The sequence below is a fragment of the Phyllostomus discolor genome, chromosome 4, assembly GCF_004126475.2.
Source record: "Phyllostomus discolor isolate MPI-MPIP mPhyDis1 chromosome 4, mPhyDis1.pri.v3, whole genome shotgun sequence".
Classification (NCBI taxonomy): domain Eukaryota; kingdom Metazoa; phylum Chordata; class Mammalia; order Chiroptera; family Phyllostomidae; genus Phyllostomus; species Phyllostomus discolor.
This window is the reverse complement of record NC_040906.2, coordinates 87,966,971-87,986,020: the sequence shown is the minus strand read 5'-3', so window position 1 is coordinate 87,986,020 and position 19,050 is coordinate 87,966,971. Positions and strand designations below refer to the sequence as shown.

The 19,050-nt window shown below is 44.7% G+C and overlaps 1 protein-coding gene across 3 annotated transcripts in view; it reads right to left on the bottom strand.

Annotated features, from left to right (window-relative positions):
* The window catches only part of TFCP2L1 (transcription factor CP2 like 1), a 63,125-nt gene extending 49,877 nt beyond the window's left edge, over window positions 1-13,248 (bottom strand). For all 3 annotated transcript variants that reach the window (XR_004902660.1, XM_028533520.2, XM_036023596.1), the window contains exons 1-2: window positions 13,094-13,248; window positions 8,948-9,099 (exon numbers count right to left, since the gene is read on the bottom strand). Coding sequence is in view for 2 of the 3 variants with exons in the window: in XM_028533520.2 (XP_028389321.1) it covers window positions 8,948-9,099; window positions 13,094-13,155 (214 nt within the window). In the remaining variant the exon portion in view is untranslated. The remainder of the gene's footprint in view (window positions 1-8,947; window positions 9,100-13,093) is intronic.
* Between the last annotated feature and the right edge of the window lie 5,802 nt (window positions 13,249-19,050).

The window sequence follows — 19,050 nt, the reverse complement described above, 5'->3', positions numbered from 1 at the left end:
AAAAAAAAAAAGATCTGCTGATATACCCAGCATTAAATGTATCTTCCCATTAAATGAGTATCCTCCTACAATGTACCATACAAATTATAACCCTTTCTACCTGTGCAGTGACCCAAGCAGAGTTTGTTAAACCTGGTCCTCCAGCCCCACTGATGGTCTGTCCTGGTTGGTTCAGGGGTAGGGCACCCATAGGTGCCAGGCAGTCAGCTATGGCCCACAAGCTACTGGCCAGGGACAAAGCCACAGTACCCTTTGGAACCAGGGAGGGCGTACAGATAGCCACAAAAACGTCTGTGCTGCTGGTCCTGTGGCATCTAGGCAGTGTGCTCATGAAGTTTAAATTATGGGCAGCCTGTTTGAGTTGCCCCTGAAATTTTGGAGTACGCTACTTTGATTATTTTTACAGTAATAGCCAAGGTACTTGGAAGGAATGTGAGCTGGCTTAAATGGCTGCTGCCCAGATTGAAGAGCATGTACATCAGCAAGCAGACAGGACATATCACAGAAGCCACCGAAGCCCCTGAGCCACTAAAAGTGGGGGCCAGTCCTCTATCATCACAAACTGTGTTTGGCAGCACTCAGTGAAGCTGCGAACAGGGCCTCCTTGTCATGGAGGGACACAGCAGACCTCCTCAACTGCGGACAGAAAAGCAAGTCCTCTAAAATTTCACGTCATGGAGTATCATGATGGCCCACCCAGAGGGCAGACACAGTCACTCACAGGCATCAAAATCCTTCTAGTCCTAGGAGACTGAGGCCAAAAACATCTGAAAGACAGTTCAGAAGACTGTAGAACGACATCCGATGGAAACAGTACATGGTTTGGGTGACGACAGCCAGCTTCAGGAAAGCCTCCAGCTGCTTGCCCAAGAAATGTTCCCCAAAGGGAAAGAGTAGAGGAGCTGAGGAAGAACAAGAAGTGCCCGAAAGCTTCCACACACAAAGGGATCGGGAGGGCAATGATGGAGGGGGCCAGTTAAAACCTCACACTGAAGCTGCACTAAAATGAGTGACTCACCTGCTCAGATTAAAGAGAGTGAGGCAGGAAACAGAGACCCAGATGAGGAGTCAGACATGATTTGAAGAAATTCAATGATTCTCTCAACTTAAAAATTTCCCTAACATTTAGAGAGAAAAACAAAGAGTATTTTAAAAGTTACATGAAGAAAATCAAATGCACAAAGCACCTATAGTTCAAATCCAAGTCTCCACCCAGAGCAGGCATCCTAACACATTCCAACACATTGGTCCAAGATGCAAAGAGCTCTTACAAACAAATAAGGATGAAAATCCTATTTGAAAAATGGGTAAATCACATGGATGGCAAAAGGGATAAAAATAACCAAATAAAATATAAAATATATTCAACAAAATTGAGGAAATGAAAAACTAAAACAGGAATATTTTATATTTCTCCCACTAATGACCAAAGGTTAAAGAGTGCTGGCAAAGGTATAGATATAATATAGACATCCTTCATTCATTCAAATAAGTTATACATGCCAGACACTGTGCTAAGACGAGCAGTGAACAAAATATTCAAGGTCTCTGCCTTCAAGAAGTTTATATTCCAGGTGTGGGAGAGGTGGGGGACAGATAGTAAGGGAGGAGGAAACAAACAATTATCCATACAGTTATTATTCATAAAAGTACAAATCAGAATAATGTCTTACAGGTAGTATGGTAGTATCTACAAAATGTGGTGCTGGCAGTTCTATTTCTAGAAATTTATCCTACAGAGATTTTCACTCCTGCTCAAGCACAAAGATGTGGGTACAAAGATGCTCCCTGGAGTGCTAGGCGCAATCATGAAAAAGTGGGAACAAGCCCAATGTTCCTGAAGAGGGTAAGTAATGTAGCACCCACACCATGGGTCATCATGTAAACAGGAAGGGTCAGCTTTGGTTTATTTTTGTGATGTTTCCACTGGGAAGACTTTCAGGATATTTGGTTGGACAAAAAAAAAAAAAAAAAGTTGCTAAACAGTAGATATAATACAATCCCATTTCTCTTAAAAAGAGTCACACACATTTCCACAAGTGTTTACGTATGGGTATCTATATATAATTAGATATATGTAGGTTAATGTATGACTATACAATTAAGACATATATGGGTTAACATATGAGTAAGAAGAATCTTGGAAGTAAGGTTAGGGGAAGCTTTCTAGAGTACAAATTTATGTACTATTTGGCTATTTTGTTTTATAGTAACTATGTGCTACTTTTATACTCTGGAAAAAACAATAAGGGAGAAAGCATTTTTAAAAAGTAATATTTAAGGGTCACTTGATTTACTCAGTTTATATCCCAAACTTCAGACTAAAAATTAATCTGGAAAGAAAATTTCAGCTACAGTAACTCATCATCTGCCTCATTCCTGAAATTCAAAGTCACTGATATAATCAGGGAGAAGGGAAAATATAACTATGCATTTATTATTTGCCAGACAGTCATTATTCACTTAACTCTCAAGGCAACACACAAAATGAAACCATCCCAATTCCAGGTAAACAGAGGCTCCTAGAGATCAAGTGATTTCCCAAAGCAGATGCTGGTTAAGAAAAAAAAAAGTACTGCCATTCTGTCTGGGCTCTGGGAGCAGGGAAGACAGACTCCCTGCAGGGTCCCTTATCTCCCTAGCCATTCCCTCAGGTCACTGAGTGGAGGTGGAGAGACTGAATGGTGGGCATGGGGTAGGAGAACCTGATTATGTTTATTTTTTGTTCAAGGAGGGATTTTTCTCCTCTCTCCATTCCTTCATGGTCCTCTCCCCTGAAAGTTTTTTTTACTGATTCCCCCAGAGCTGCACCTCACACGTTAGTGCTCAGCCTAGAAACCTGCCAGGAGGCAATCCTAGAAAAAGTGGCCAAAAACGGTGTCTCCTTTTCCAGAACCCCACATCACAGCTCAGCCACTGCCCAGTCTAGCCTGATGATGTGCCGTGGGAGGCAAACCTGACTGCACCTCTCTCAACCTGCCATCTGTACAATGGGAATACGAAATACATTTTGGGAGAATAATTTAAGAGAAAATGTCATGTGTTATGCAAATTCTAAAGTGCTAAACAAAGTATCACCCTAAAGACTGAGGTGCCCACATCAAGTAATCCCTGACACAAACACTCACATCATTTAGGAGTCCAGTGTTCTTTGTAATCACAATTATAAAGATGGTATTTTAACACCATGCATAGGATATGTCTCCTTCAGGTTTTGTCTATCGTCTGATTATACAGAGAATAAAAAACAGAAGAAAAGGTCAGCAGACCTTCTTGCCTGTTGCCTGCCTGTCCGAAAGCCACTACCTTTCAATTCTGAGAGGTGTGATTCTTAGTTCTAGAACCAATCCTGTGTTAATCTTTGAATTAGGGAAAGGACAAAAGTAGTGAAAAATTTCAAAGTCCCAATTTGATGACCTTGTTAACTTCCAAAACAGGACTAGGGTAAACATGCCTTTGCTTTATTATTAACAATGGCTGACATGTCAGTGCTTACTATGAGCCAGACACCGTTTTCAGTGTCCTGCATATATTTACTTATTTCATCCACACAGTAGCACCTGCTTTGTAGGAATTTTCTTTCCTCCATTTTACAGGTGAAAATGGAGAAACGGAGTGGCTAAGTGACTCATCCAAATGGCTGTCCAATAACTCTGCCTCAACAAGGAAGTTGGAGATCTTGGCCATCATTCACACTCCTTGTGTTCCAAATCCTAGTCATCCTGAACTACTTGGATTCTTTGGATAGATAGTGTGCATAACTGCACCACCACCATCCCAACCCATTCCTGCCTTTGCACATGGCTTTTCTCTCTTCTCACTGAACCACCATTCCTTCCAATGAACAGGAAGTTTTTTTCCATGAATAAATGAAAGTAAGAGTCCAAAAGAAATTCATAACTATATTTAAGATTCAAGAAGTTGTTTTGGTAGGAAATACCACAGCTTTCTCCAAAACAAGTCATTCTTACAGTTGTATCTTATCTCAAAGCCGGAATTTACTACACATTGCCTGGGGTTCTTTCCTCTATTCTCCAGGACTCCTCCCTCACCACCCACTTCATCCCCTCCCTCTGGCTCCAGCCTGCCTTCAGGAAAGACGTGTCCCCTGTGACCTTTGGCCACTGACAAAGTCGATCTGAAGGTTTTCAGACTTACATTTAACAGCTGTCCACCCCTTTTCTTCAGGATTCCATTTCAGAGGAAGATGACATACTTTGTTTTTCCTTTTTTTTTTAAAGATTTTATTTATTTATTTTTAGAGAGACAGGAGGAAAGGGAGAGAGAAGGAGAGAAACATCGTTGTGATCTGCAAGAGAAACATCGGTTGCCTCTCCACATCTCCAACCAGGAACCTGGCCTGCAACCCAGGCATCTGCCCTGACCAGGAGTCAAACTGGCAAACTTTCGATTTATAGGACAATGCCCAACCCACTGAGCCACACTAATCAGGGCAACATACTTGTTTTCCAAACCATTTTCACCATATCCAAAATTAGTCATTGGGCTCGGTGACAAGAAATCATATCTAATACTCCTTGCCCAAGGCACATGAGGTCAGGGCATTGGTTTGACACTGCACTGAGAAATGGGCATCCAATGGTTTCAGTGGTTTTTTGATTTACAGGTACAGCCTCCTTTCCATGTCTTCAGAGTACTTGAAACACATCATTATAAGGAAAATGACATGGGATGGCTCAATAGAAAGACTGCAACATCACAGACCAAGTGTGGTAAACAAATACTTAATAGCAAACTTTTCAATTGACCAAAAAAATTGAGGCTGATGTGTCAAAACTATCTTTTAACTGAATCAATGCCTATGTCATATGACACAGAAGGACAGGTTACTTTAAATAAGGTATGCTGAAAAAGATATCCAGTAGAGCATACTGATAATAGAACAAAAAGAGAGAAAATGGAATAAAATAAATTGTGCCTAATGTTATTTTTTTAAAGATTTTATTTATTTATTTATTTTAGAGAGATGAGAAGGGAAGGAGAAAGAGGGAGGGAAACATTGATATGTGAGAGATATACTAATTGGTTGTCTCTCATGCACCCCCCACAACTGGGGACCTGGCCTCCAACTGAGGTATGACCCTGACCTGGAATTGAACCTGTGACATTTTGGTTCGCAGGCTGGTGCTCAATCCACTGAGCCACTCCGGCCAGCACAAATCATGACTAATTTTAATTTTCTGAATATTCATTGGGCACCTATCATCAAGGCACCAAGCTTAATGCTAGGGATATAATCTGTCCAATATATATATATCTGCCCTCATAGAGCTTCCATTTTATTATGGGGGGACAGGCACTATAATAATCACACTGTATATTTTCTTCCAGCAGTTATGATAATATTGTCATAAATAATACACGAAAATAGTAAAACAGTATTCAGGCATAGTAAATTATGTTTAAGAGGCTTTAATAATGACAGAAAATATTATACAGTACCAGTACTTTAATAAAAGCAAGAAATAATTTTATAAAGCATATGACCTCATAAATGTTAATAAAAAGGATATAGAAGGAAAATTAAATGGTTGTAAAATCCATCTATAAGAATAATCGAGAATGGCTACGAATAATTTTGTAAGGTGCTTCTACTCCCAAATAGGGAACTACTTATTTCCAAGAAGTGGAGTGGGTGCCAGTTAAGCACAGGGTACAGGGCAAATACCTGCATAAGGGTCTGTTTTTACGCTAAAAGTTTAGAATATGGTTTTTTAAATGTTTCCAAAGTGGCATTTTAAACCCATAGAAAAGGATAAACTAGACAATAACTAGTAAGTAGGTTATCTTTTTAGAAAAATATACAAACTTAGACCTTTATATCACTTAATAAATTCCAAATGCAACATAACATAAATCTTACTGGAAAAGCAGGAAAGAAAACATATTTTATGTTTTAATAATTCAAAATGTCATCAAATAATGAATTATTAAGTTTTCCCCCAAATTCCTGCTGCATTTAAATGTTAAAATTTAAAAAACATTTAATAAAATTTAGGAAACTACTAAACTGATTTGGGGTGGGAAAGCATTCTAAGCATAAAATAAAAACCATTTTAAAAGACAAAATGTTGACAACAGAAACTTAAATTTCTAAACACACACAAAAAATCATGACATATATCCCACCCGTAAATATCATTATCACACAATAAAATAGTCAAATGTCCTGCAACTGGGAAAAATGTTTGCGATGTACAGCAGCTAAAAGGTTGATGTTCTTCATATATGGTGTGCTCTTATTATCGGTTAAGATATAAACATCCTGATAGGAAAATGTGCAGAGGATGTGAACATAATTGATGGAGAAATAAAAAAGATCAATAAACACCTGAAAATATTCAACCACATCAGCAGTAATAGAATTGCTCCTTTTCACTAATAAGCATCCGGTGCAGGGTAACAGTGCAACGCACCCGCTGGCCAGCACCGGAACCAGTACACTATGCTGAGAAGTCAATGTGGTGACTGCATTGAAAGCCTTATTCAACCCCTTTGATCCAGTAATTCTAATTCTATTTCTAAGTTATGTATCTAAAAATAAACAAAAATCAACATTTCCCACAAAGATAACAACTGAAAACTAAGTATATATATTATGAAACTGGACGAGTAACAACTGCAAAATGTAATACTATGCAGCCATTATGAAAACTGCAGTTCTCAAACCATTTTTAGTGACATAAGCTCACAAACACAGTAAATTAAGAGAACAGGACATGTGTCTGTGCATGATCATAATTGTGAAAGGGGTCTATACAAGTGTCTGGAAACAAGGGTAGCAGTGTTTCTCAGGTAAAATTAGAGATTTTGATTTTGCTTTTCTTTTGATTTTCCTCCTTATACTTTTCTAAATCATATAAAAAATTTAATGAGCATGTGTTATTTTAATTATCAGGAAAATGCAGCTTAAAAAATATCTAAAATAAATGCACCAAATTAACACAGGATGGTAAGATCATGGGACAATTCTTTCTCCCTCTCTTTTAGCTTATCTATACTGAGCACAGGATAAACTCTTAAAAAGACCTGGTATGCTGACTATAAAACACTGTCCAAAGTTGACTGGTTAAAGGCAGGAGCCGGAGGGAAAGTGAGGAAGGCAGTCAAAGGCCTAAAGATGGCCAGGGAGGTGTGTGCAGCCAGTGTGCACCCAGGTCCAGCAGTTCCTCAGAGCGCTCACTCCTCACACCACAGAATGGGGCCAGGAATAAGAACTGCCTCTGAGTGCAATGCTCCACAAACATCATCCAATTTCTTCACTCTACATTTAGGCAAGAGAGAGAAACAACTGTGTAACACAACAAACTGGCAGCAGGTGACTTTGGTAAAAGAGAAAGAAAAATGGCTGAAGCCCTTCCACAAACAAGCCCAGACTCACAGAGCTACCTTCCACATGGCCACATCACCCACCATCAATGGATACTGGACTCAGCAGATGGAGCACAGATCTCAGGACCTGAGCCAGGTGCCCTACTGCTTGGCCTGGCAACTCACTGAGGCCACAGAGCTATTACAGGGATATGCATGCCCTTCCACTGGGCCAAGTCAACCATGGGAAAGGGCTGTTTCTACTCAGAGGCACCTGCTAATTTGGTTCTCTGGCCCAGAAGCTGGCAAGTTCAGCAGTCAGAGGAGAGCTCAGAGGAGAGCTTGATGATCAGGTTGAACTTCCACCCAAAGCTGACTTCCCAAATTGAGGAGTCCAAGTTCTACAGAAAAGAGAACTGTGTAAGATAAACCACTAGCACACTCCAGCTCCCTTGCAACTCGGTGCAAGTCTGCAGAGACCACTGTGTTTCCCTGCCCCTCTGCTCTTCCCATGTATTTATTTATTTATATTTATTTTTAGAGATGTTATTTATTTTTTAGAGAGAGGGGAAGGGAGGGAGAAAGAGGGAGATAAACAACAATGTGAGAGAGAAACATCAGCATGTAGTTACCTCTCACAACCCCCCAACCGGGCACCTGGCCACAACCCAGGCATGTGCCCTGACTGGGAATCGAACTGGTGACCTTTTGGTTTGTGAGATGATGCTCAACCTACAGAGCCACACCAGTCAGGGCTGCTCTTCCCATTTAAAACTGAGGGGCAATCAATTCACTTGATGCAGGGTGTCTATGAGGTGATTCAGGAAGAAAATGCAATAAACGCATACACATAGTCACAGGAAAACTACAAAAACGCCATCCATCAAGACAGTGATACTTGGTTCCTGATAAAGGGAGTCCGAAATCAAAAACCCACTATCATATCTGGCACTTCACATACCTTCACTGTTTTAAATGTCACAAAATTAAACGTCCCATTTTACACATGAAAACACTGGAGCTCAAAGAAAAAAGAAAATGCAGCTCAAAGTCACAGACCTAGGAAATGCTAAAGTTGGAATGTAAACTCCAGAGCCCATGCCCTTTCTTGAGGTACACAGCGAGACACTGTGTTCCCATCACTGCAAAGGATGTCTATCTGGCACGTGTGGAGTCTAGCCCCCATGCTGCAGCCCGTCTTCCCAGCACCAGGTGTGCAGCTCCAGAATGACGACAGACCTGGCACACCAAATGTGCTTAATCTATGTGCAGGAAAGGGCATCAGTTGTGGTCACAATAAACAGCAATTATAACAATGGCTGCAATCACTTACCATCTGCTGTGTGGAGGGCCTGTACAAAGAATGTTACCCATATTTGGCCTAAGTAACAGCAGAGTTGATGTGTCCATTTTTCAGATGAAAACACTGAGGCTCACTGACATCTCACAGCTAGGAAATGTAATCCATCTGACACCACAGCCTCATTCCTGATCCCCACCTCCCCTACTGTGACAAAGTGATGAACCCAAATAGGGGTTCAGGGGTTCAGGTCAACTCCTCCTTCCTTCTCCCCAGCCCCCTGGCTCTGCCCTGGCCCAGTGCTCTGGCCACTACCTTGGTTGAGGTAGGTCAGTGTCTCTTCATGCAGCTTCACGGCTGGGGATGTGGCAGCACACAGCACATACTGCAGGGGTGGCAGGCGGGCTTCGTTCTCAGGGGACAGCTGGGGTTCCTCCTGCTTGAAGATGGGCAGAGCGAGCACATCACTGCAACACACAGAGGGAGTAGTCAGGAGCAGAGCCCCAAGAGCCCATTTGCAAAGACAGAGCCAAGTTGGGAGCAGTGAATGCAGACCAGTCACCAAGGGCAGCACAGCAAAGCATGTGGCAGCGTGCTGGGCCAGCTTCCCACACCGCACATCACAAATACTTTCAGAAGGAGCAAACCAATCTGTGATGATTCCACTTTCTCTCAGTGTCCCCCAAGTGATTCAGTCAATCGAATAATTAATGAGGTCAAAATGAGAACTCATTTAACATATACAAATCAGGAAAATATTCTCTATGACAAGGGGGACTAACAGCAATGGAGTGAACTTTAGATGCCATATTCTTTCCATCCATATGAAAGAATTATAAAATCTTGCTTTTAAAATAAGACTCTGAACAGATATTTTAATTATTTTCATTTATTTATATTTTTAACCCTTACCCAAGGATATGTTTATTTGATTTTAGAGAAAGGGGAGGGGGGAGAGAGTGAAACATCGATGTGAGAGCTCAACATGAACTGGTTGCCTCCTGTACACGCCACAACTAGGGATCAAACCCGCAACCAGGTATGCATCCTGACTAGGAATCAAACCTGCAACTTTTGGGTGTATGGGACAATGCTCCAATCAACTGAGCCACCCAGCCAGGGCAAATATTTTAAGTGTTTAAATAAACTATTCTATTTATTGGCCACTTCTCAGAATAATACAACTGTCCTTGGGGCTCCGTAAACTATGCAAATACAGAAACTGTTTGCTTTACTCACCCAGACTGAGACATCCCCCCACCCCTCTAAAAATAAAAAGGACAGCTGATCCATAATCCCTATGATAAGGGTCATACTAATATCTCCTAAATGCAAAACAAGGACATTGGTTTCAATTCTGTTTTCTTTTTCAAATGGAAAATGGTTAGATGCTCAAAAATTGTTTTCCTCCACATCTGAACAAAATTCCCTGACATATTTAAAAAGAAACCTAGCCTCACAGCAGCCTATGACTAGAGAACATGTTTCTAGATGTATTTTTAAATGCCTTTGCAAAGAAAAAAGAAATTCTTGAGAACATGAATGACCTGTGGGCAGGACAGACTTGTTTAAGACCTGTAAATTATAAGCAGCACAAAAACAGGTGCCAAAAAATTGCCATTGCCCTTATCTTGATAACCCTCCTCCTTCTGTGTGTCCAGGTTATAAATCAGATTTACTGACCCCACTTCACCGTATAAACAGCAGAGCCACTGGTACAATCTGTTCCTTATACAGCACAATAAACGAATGTCTCTAAAACACAAACTCAGCACACACCCCAGCCATGTCTAACCAATTCCCAGAAGGAAACCAGGCTTGGAGCGCACCTGGAAAACCTCCTGTGAGTGCACCTCCCCTGCCATGGTCCATGGCCCAAAAGACCAGAGCACAGTGCTATGCTGACTCTCCCTACACACCATGCCTTCCTTTTACCAGACTGGCACACACCCCCAACCCCAGTGGTTATGTAGGAACAAGGGAGAAGCAGGCAGGACTGCCCACCCAGGGATGGCATAATTTCATGTTTGCCCAGACCATGTTAAATTAATAATGCATGGGCTGGCTGCTGCCTTTAAATTTAAAAAAAGGGGGTTGGGGGTGGGCAGAGTAAGAACCATCACTCAACAGTAACTTGTTTCAAGCCTGGTATCCTTATTTGCCAAGAAATAAAAGTCATGAGAACACCAAACAGAAAAGGTGGAGAACAGAGTTTTATAAAGGCCACCACCCTGGTAAGGTCAAACAACTTGCAAAAGTTCTGCAGTGAGGAGGCAACCAAAAATAAAATATAAAAACCAAGGAAGAGGACAAGACCCTCACTCTAGAGTTGGGGGAACAAGATACATATTTACTTACTGCCCCCCCCCCCCGCCGCCAAGAACTTGGCCTTCCTTGAGGTCAACTTCTACAAGGCAAAAACCCAGCCTCTAAGAAGTGAAATAAAAGGGTGGGGGGCATGGACCAGATGCTTCTTTATCCATGGACCCAAAATGATCCCAGAAACCAATATGGCTTTATGGCACTTTTCACCTCAACCCCATGCCCTCCCCCAAACCTCCAGGGCAATACCAAAACCTCTCAGGTATTCCACAGACAAATTTCCTCCTCAGTAGCAGAGGTGCCTCCCATGCAAGGGGAATTACTCCCTAATGGGATGACATTGTAGGTATCCAGGAAGTTTTAAATACACTCACCCTCCATTCAAGGTCACCTTCAAAATCAATTTTAAGGTATGGCACACACTTAATGGCCACAAACTAAAACTTAGGCAAAACTCATTAAAACTGCATCTTGCATTATAATAAATATGTTGTAGCATTTTGTGTAAGTGAATGGACACGATCTTCTGCCTGGGATTACCATATGCCCAGAGGGCTTCCCTCTTGTGACATCATGAAGGTCTTCAGGGAGGCCATCAGTCCTTAATTAAGACCCTAGACATATGCCATCCCCTATGATCCTGACCATGAATAAAAAACAACAGACACACCAACTCAGTCATTCCTTTGCCTTCTGGATGGGGGATGTCTTCAAGGAGAACTACTGGACAAATACCTATCAGAAGCCAGGATTTCCTGGCTGGCATAGCTCAGTGGATTGAGCGCAGGCTGGGAACTAAAGTGTCCCAGGTTCGATTCCCAGCCAGGGTACATTCCTGGGCTGCAGGCCATAACCCCCAGAAACCGCACATTGATGTTTCTCTCCCTCTCCCTCTCTCTCTCTCTCTCTCTCTTTCTCTCTCTCTCTCTCTCTCTCTCTCTCTCTCTCTCTCTCTCTCCCCCCCTTCCCTCTCTAAAAATAAATAATAAATAAATAAAATCTTGAAAAAAAAAGAAGCCAGGATTTACAAATAACCTGTACAGTTAATAAAAATAAATTCTCAAAGAAGCTGTTAAAAAAAAAAAAGCGCTAACATGTACTGCTAAACCTGAGTGGAACTTTCTTGGAGGGAAAAAGAAAAAAAAAGAAAAAAAGTACTCCCAGGGGCTTTCACTTGGGGGCTTTCAGCTCCAGAGACTCCCTCGGCCTCACAATTCCCTTTCTCTGCGCCCATCCAAAATTCCATTTGGGTTAAATTGGGCACATTTCATAAATTGTGACTAGGATGGAAATAAAGACAGGCTAAAGCTGGTTCAGGCGAGTTCAGAAAGTGAAATGATTGCCCATTAGTACCCGGGCAGCTGCAGAACAGTGGCAAACAATCCTCCAGAGATGGACGCTAATGGGGTCCAACTTCCTAAGTTTAACAGATAAAAGAGAACTTCACGGACAGGCAGGACTTATTTTTCTTCTTGAAGAGCGCTAGTCAAACCCCTGAAGAAGAAAGATTTCTATCAAGGGCAAGAAGCGTGTGGGCCTCAGGACAAAACGCGTAAGACCACCTAGAAAGAGGGAGCAACTAGACCCTTCGAGCCCCCGCCGGCACCCGCGAGACTGCGGCTGCGATGCAAGTCAGCGTTCGCCACCTACTCCACCCTTGGCGGGACCAAGGACACTGGAGAGGGCACGAGGCTCGGAGAAGGACCGGACGGGGAGGGGCAAAGAGCAGGACACTAGACTTCTTCGGGACAAGCAAAACTCTAACGCCAGAGGTAAGGAGACGAGGCTCTAAGGCGCACTTGGGTTAGCTGCGGCCAACAGGTGTGCGCTCCGAGCCTGCGGGAGTCGTAAGGGGAGGCGCCCTCCCCGGCACCAGGTTCTGCAAGCCGGGTCCCCAACACCGCGCGATCGGTCACGCTGGCGTCCGTCTGTCCGTCCCTGAGCGGGACTCTAGGCTGCTGTATCTTCTCAGCAGCCAAAGGGCAGAAAGCGAGGAAATGTAGCGCTGCGAGGGCTCTGAAGAACCCGGACCCCAATGCTTTTCTAGGCGCAGCGGACATCCGACAGAGCCTGGCCCGCCGACCCCGTCCGGTCCCGGTCCTCGGGGGGGGGGGGGGGGGGGCTCGGCGCGGCACTTACCGCAGGTAGCTGCTGGAGTTGTGCTGGTTGTAGTGTTCCGGCTGCGTGTGCCAAAACAGCATGGCTGGACCTCCGAGCCCGCCACGACTGGCGTGCAGGACCCGACGCAGGCTGCGCCTACCTGGCACAGTCAACAGAAAGCACTCTCCGAAACACCGTTCTGGCCAGCCCGGAGCTTTTATGCACCGCTCAGGGGGCGGGGCTGCGTCCCAGCCCTCCCTCCTTGCCAGGCCGTAGCTACTGGCTAATCTGCACTAGCGCGCCCTTCCTGGGAGTTAAGAGCGCGGAGAGTGTTGCCCCGCCAAGTATCCCGAGGGTGGGACTCAAGGGACCCTAAACGCAGCCCCACTCATCTCAAGCGCCTCCTCCGGGACCGCGCCGGACCTTGTGCCCAGGGCTGGTCCTGAGAGCCTCACAATAGTTGAGAAAAAGACACTCTGAGCTTAGATGTTAGGGACCAAAACGTAATCACCCTCTACTCCTTACCTTGCTCTTGTTTATTCATAGCACTTGACACTCTTTGAAATCCTTGTGTGTTTATTTTTACTTGCGCGTTGATTGTCTTCCTTCCTAGAATGCAAGCTCCAATAGAGCAAGGCCTGAACTCTAACTTACCCTATTGCCTAGGGTGGTAACTCACTCTAACCCACCGCCTAGAAAAGTGCTTGGGACGCCGTAAGTGCTCTATGAGTACTTGTTGAATAAATATGAAAAAAGGAATGCATCAAGTGAGTAACCAGAGTCACCTGGAGGAGGTGACGTTGGGCTGAGGAAGCATCTATAGGAGGGAAAGTGGTTCCAGGCAGAGGCAACAGTAATTGCCAAGACCCTGAGGCAGACCTACTCAGGCATGGCTGGGGGTGGGTGACAGAAGGGAGACCTTGGCGGATGAGTTGGGAGAGGTGGGCAGGACCCATCATAGAGGGCCTAGCAGACCCTTCAAGGAGCTGGGATTATATTGTGTGTTTTAAGTAGAGGAGTTGCATATCTGCTTTGCCTTTAGGAAAGATCAGTCTGGAAGAAGTCTGGACAGTGGGCCCTAGTGGGGATCAGTTAGGAGGGAGCAGAGATCAAACAGCCATAACCTATACTCAAGTTCTGTCCCCGAGTGTTAATCAAACAAAATGAAGTCCCATGGAGACCTGGACCCAGAATTCCCAGCTCCCCACTCTGTTCTCTCAGCTCCCTTTCCTCTAACCACAACTGGCAGGCCACTTATCCTAAGCAGTTCTCAGGGAGAGCTCTCACTGCTACTACCTCCCACTGCTCTTCTGTCTCATGAGAAAGATGAAAATGTGCCACTCGGGTCCACCTTCAAGGAAGGACTCATTGGACTAGCCACAGGGAGCACTGTAAGCAGATATCCCTCAGCCACTTCAGGGACTGCCTCTATTGCAGAGAGTCACTACTGAGGCAGAACTAAGAAGTCTGGCCATCTCTGCTGACCGGCTCTTTCAGCCCCAGGACTCCCCATGGACCAGTTGAAGCTGTAGGGAGGGGAGCTCCCTCAGTCCACTCCTGTTTCCTTCTCATCCCTTGGACAGGTGTCAATCTCAGAGGAACTTCCCAATTAACATCCTTAACGCTAATCTTTATCTCAGGGTCCATGGCAAGCACAGCATTTAAATAAGAGGCACTCTGGGTAGTATGGAAAGAGCCTACCTTTACTGGATTCCTTCCTCCAGAGCACCTGCCATGTGCCAGGCGTGGCACTGGGCTCCAGGGTGCAAGCCTGCGTTCTAAAAGAAGAGGCAGTGGGTACGCAGCAATTGCAGTTCAGTGTGTGTGATTAAGGAAGTAGAGGCTGCTCCTCTGGGAATATAAAGGAGGACTTTTGAGCCCTGGAAACCCCCCCAGGTAAAGTAATGTATCCTGATGGATGAGTAGATGGAAGTTAGGCCAATCTGTGAAGTAGGGAATAGAGGAGGGTGTCGAGTTGAGCACACAGCATGTGCAGAAGCCTGGAGGAAGGGCACCAAATATGGGAAACAGAGATTACAATGGCTCAGACCTGAGTTTACCATCTGGCTCTGTGAGGATGGGTGACCCTGGGTGAGGTAAATTGCCTGCATGATAGTCTCCCATCAAGAGATGGTGTTTGTTTGCTCTCCTCCTCACTATCCTCTGGGCTGGCTCTGTGACTTGCTTTCACCATAGAGTGCAGTGGAGATGATGTCCCTGTTCCAGGCTGGCCCTAGAAGGCCAGGAAGCTGCCAACTCCTCTCCCTCAAGTTCTGGATCACTGTATAGAATCCAACTGCCTCAGTGGAGAGAAAGGCCTGGTGAGTCTCCAGACATCCCTGCCTACTGCAGAGATCATTTGGATGCACCAGTGGATCTGCCCCAGGAGTCCCATGGAACAGATGAAGACATCCCAGCAAGCCCTGGTGGTTTTAAGCTACTAAATTACAGGATGGTTTGTTATACCAATGAAGAAATGATATCCTGGGCCTTTTGAATCTGTTTGGCCATTGGTAAAAAGGGATCATAAACCTTTGCTTCAGGGCTGTGATAAAGCTCAGGGTCAGGCGAGTGTAGCCTCTCAGGAATGTTTGACTCTTTCTGTACATTTCAGGTGACTGCATACCTTCTTCCCTTTCCTAGATTTTGACTCTCTTGAGGGTAGGATTTAACAAAGCCCACAGAGACTGCATCTGAGTCACATGGTAGCATAACCCTGCCTTTGAATCCTTGTTGTTACAGGGCACATTTAGGCCCAGTCTGGACTGCAGGGGCTTCCAGTCTAGTGAGGAGGAAAAGAGAAAAGACAGATATGAGACAATGGCCTGCCAGTCCCTCTTTTTATTTTGTAAGTATCCACCATTCACTTACTCAGGAATATTTGCTTTTACACTTTGCCAGTCCTGGTCCACACACTGGAATCTCCTAATGTTGAGAGGTAGGCCCATCACCCTGTCTTGTGCCTGAGAAAACCAAGGCTTGGGGTTTTGAAGCAACATCTCAGGGTCTATGATCTTTGGCTACCATCAATTCCTGTCCTGAGGCCCTGTATCCTTTCTTCACATAGACTGAATAAATGTCCTATGGTCAGATGTGTGTCTGCTCCCAAGGAGTAGCCCAGGGCCCCACAGGTTCCCCAGGGAGCAATATCCTCCTGGAAGTTCCTCAAGGAACTCCAGCTGACCTTGGAGAAGGTTCTGGGCCTGATGGCCTGATGTTTGAGAGGATGGTCTTTTGTTTGTTTGTTTGTTTTTGTTTTTATTTTTTAGGTTTGATTCCCTTTTGTTATTATTCTTTTTTTAATACATAAACCTGTGGTAAGGATAAATTATAAACTTGTCAGTATCATGAGTGGGTTTTTACTCAGTAGTGTAATAACTAAATCACAGTATGGGGGCTTTGGAATAAAGTTTCCTTCAAAGTAGTGATTAAAGAGGTCGGCTTTTAAAGAGGGCTGCCATGTTTATCTAAGAGGTAGGCTAGGTTCTCAGGTGCCCACACACAGGGGTCACAGCAGAAGCCTTTGATGGCCAAAATCTGGTACCACTTCCTCCCATTCACTTTCCATATGTGAATCCTTTCTTTTTCTGCCTCTAGGTCAGGAAGACTTCCATCCCAACTCAGACTCTGGAGGTAGTTCGAAAGGTTTTATTCTATTTCAGCATTTGGGGGAGACTTACACGGGGGGAGAAAGGAAGGTGAACTTGTTTTCCTCTTTGTCATGTCTTTGTTCTTGCCTTGGGTCATGATCTTTGGTGGGACTTAAGATGTCATGAAAAAATGAAGACAGTGCTGATTCTTTAGGCTTCTACTCTGATGATTATCTGCGTTCCTCTTGTCCAATCCCTCGGTCTTCTTGTTCTTTTTCTTTTTCACCCTCCATTTGGTGGGCTCTGGGGCACCAGAGGTGGGAGGCAGTCTGGACCCTTTCCTGCTTGAAGTGCCAGCCTCTTGCTCTTCCTAATCTTCATCATTCTCCTGTACACCAATGCCCCGGCCCCATCAAGACCATCCATCTTCTCGCCTGCACCTCCTGTGCCTAGGACATCCCATGACCCGCTGCTGAGCTTTCGGCTTGAAAGGATGGTTTTGATGGATGAATAAGAGTTGAAGGATGGCCAAAGCGGGGAAGGAGAAAATTCTAGCCAGAGGAAAAAGCCTGTATAAATATGTTTATCACAGTATTGTTCATAATAGCAAAAATTGGAGACAAATTAAATGCCCATCAATAGCAGGCTAGATATATCAACTGTGGTCTAGTCACATGACAAATCCTCTACAGACATGAAAGTAGAGCTACTTGGATGAACTCACAATGTTGAGCAAAGAAAAACAAGTTGTAGATTACACATTGTATGATATTGCTTTATGATAAGGCTTAGAAACATACAAAACAAAACTATACATTTTACAGGGGTTCTTCCATATGTGACTAGGAAGTAATAAACACAAAACACAGAGTAGGGCTTGCCTCTGTGGAGCAAGGGCTCCATTGTGTGATTTATTTACATTAATTATTTCTTAGGTGGGATAGTATGTACATGACTGACCACTATAACACTTTTTATATATTTTAGCAATCTGAAATACTTCATTAATGGATTTATTTTTAAGGCTATGCCAAAACTAGCAGCCTCAGAGGCCCTGACTGTCACATAGGAGAAAAAAGAGAAGGATCTTGTTTGTAATTTGCCGGCACTCAAGTTTCACATGTTCTTCCTAGAGAGAGAGGATAGAGCCCCTTCTGAAAAGGCACGTGTGGCTGCCCCCCAGTATCTGCAGGTAGCAAGCAGCTCGTATCTACCTGGACACCATGTCCCCTCCATGGACAGGCTGTGCCCCATTCCCCAGTGTCAGCTGCCCAGGGCTCACATGTGAGGAGCCCTGCTTGGTTTCAGGGTCAATGAAAGAGGCTAGAGGGCCTCAACAGTGTCTGACCCTGATAAGGGGTCAGACTATTTGACCCCTTGTTATATTTGTTGTTATATTTGACTTAAGAATATCTGAAGGGGAAAGAACTGAAATCCCAAGTGTTATTTTTAAAATATGCGCTCTGGGCTGGACACCTTCCACAGTAGCCCTCAGAGGTAGGGGTTGAATGTCCATTTGCAGATGGGAAAGCTGAGGTTCAGTGGAGTAAGCCAGCCACCAAAGATTGCAAGGCCAAGAGATGGAAGGAAGAGGGCAAAAGACTAACAGGAGGTGGAGACTGCGGTGCCTGTCTGTCCACCTATCACCAGAGGAACACCCTGCCTGCCCCTAGGCAGTTTGTCCTAGGGGTTCCCTCTAGGCAGGGTGCCCCTGAAGAACTGTTGGGCAGGGATTTTCTGCTAGGAAGAGCCTCTCCTGTTATACTGACAGACTTGCCAAATGGTGTTTTGCCAAAACAGAGTGTACAGTGTCCTCAGGCTGGAGGCAGGGCCAGCCCTCACTGCTATGAATACCATCCAGGCAGGACGATGGGATGGATCCAGTACTGGCAGAGGGAGCCCTCCAAGACTGGTCTCAGGCCTGCCAGGCCCTCTTTATAGCCCCTCAGACCCTGACTTCTGTGCGTGGTCTGGTAGGGCTGAAGGCAGGGGGCAGAAAGGAAGCTCCCATCTACTGAGCACTGGCTCTGCACAAGCTTCAATTTAACTAATGCATTTCATCCCCACTACATCCCTGAAGTTCAGTATGGTAACCCAGGCAGAGAAAATGGAGGGTTGGAATGCTGGAGTGACTTGCCCAAGGCAAGCTGGCTAAGATTCAAGATTTGAATCTAGGCCATCTGACTCAGGACCTCCATGCTCAGTACCCTGTCATAGTGCAGCTTCTCGATCCGCCAGCCTACGCCAGGGCATGGGTGAGAAAGCTGAGCACAGAGTCCTGGCCTAATCTGGGCAACACCCAACCTGCAGCAGACAGGTGGGGAGGCTGAGCCTCTGAGGCCCTCAGGAGCTGCTGGCCCTACCGGGAAGGCAGTGACCTTCCTCAAGTCTATGACCACACCAGGC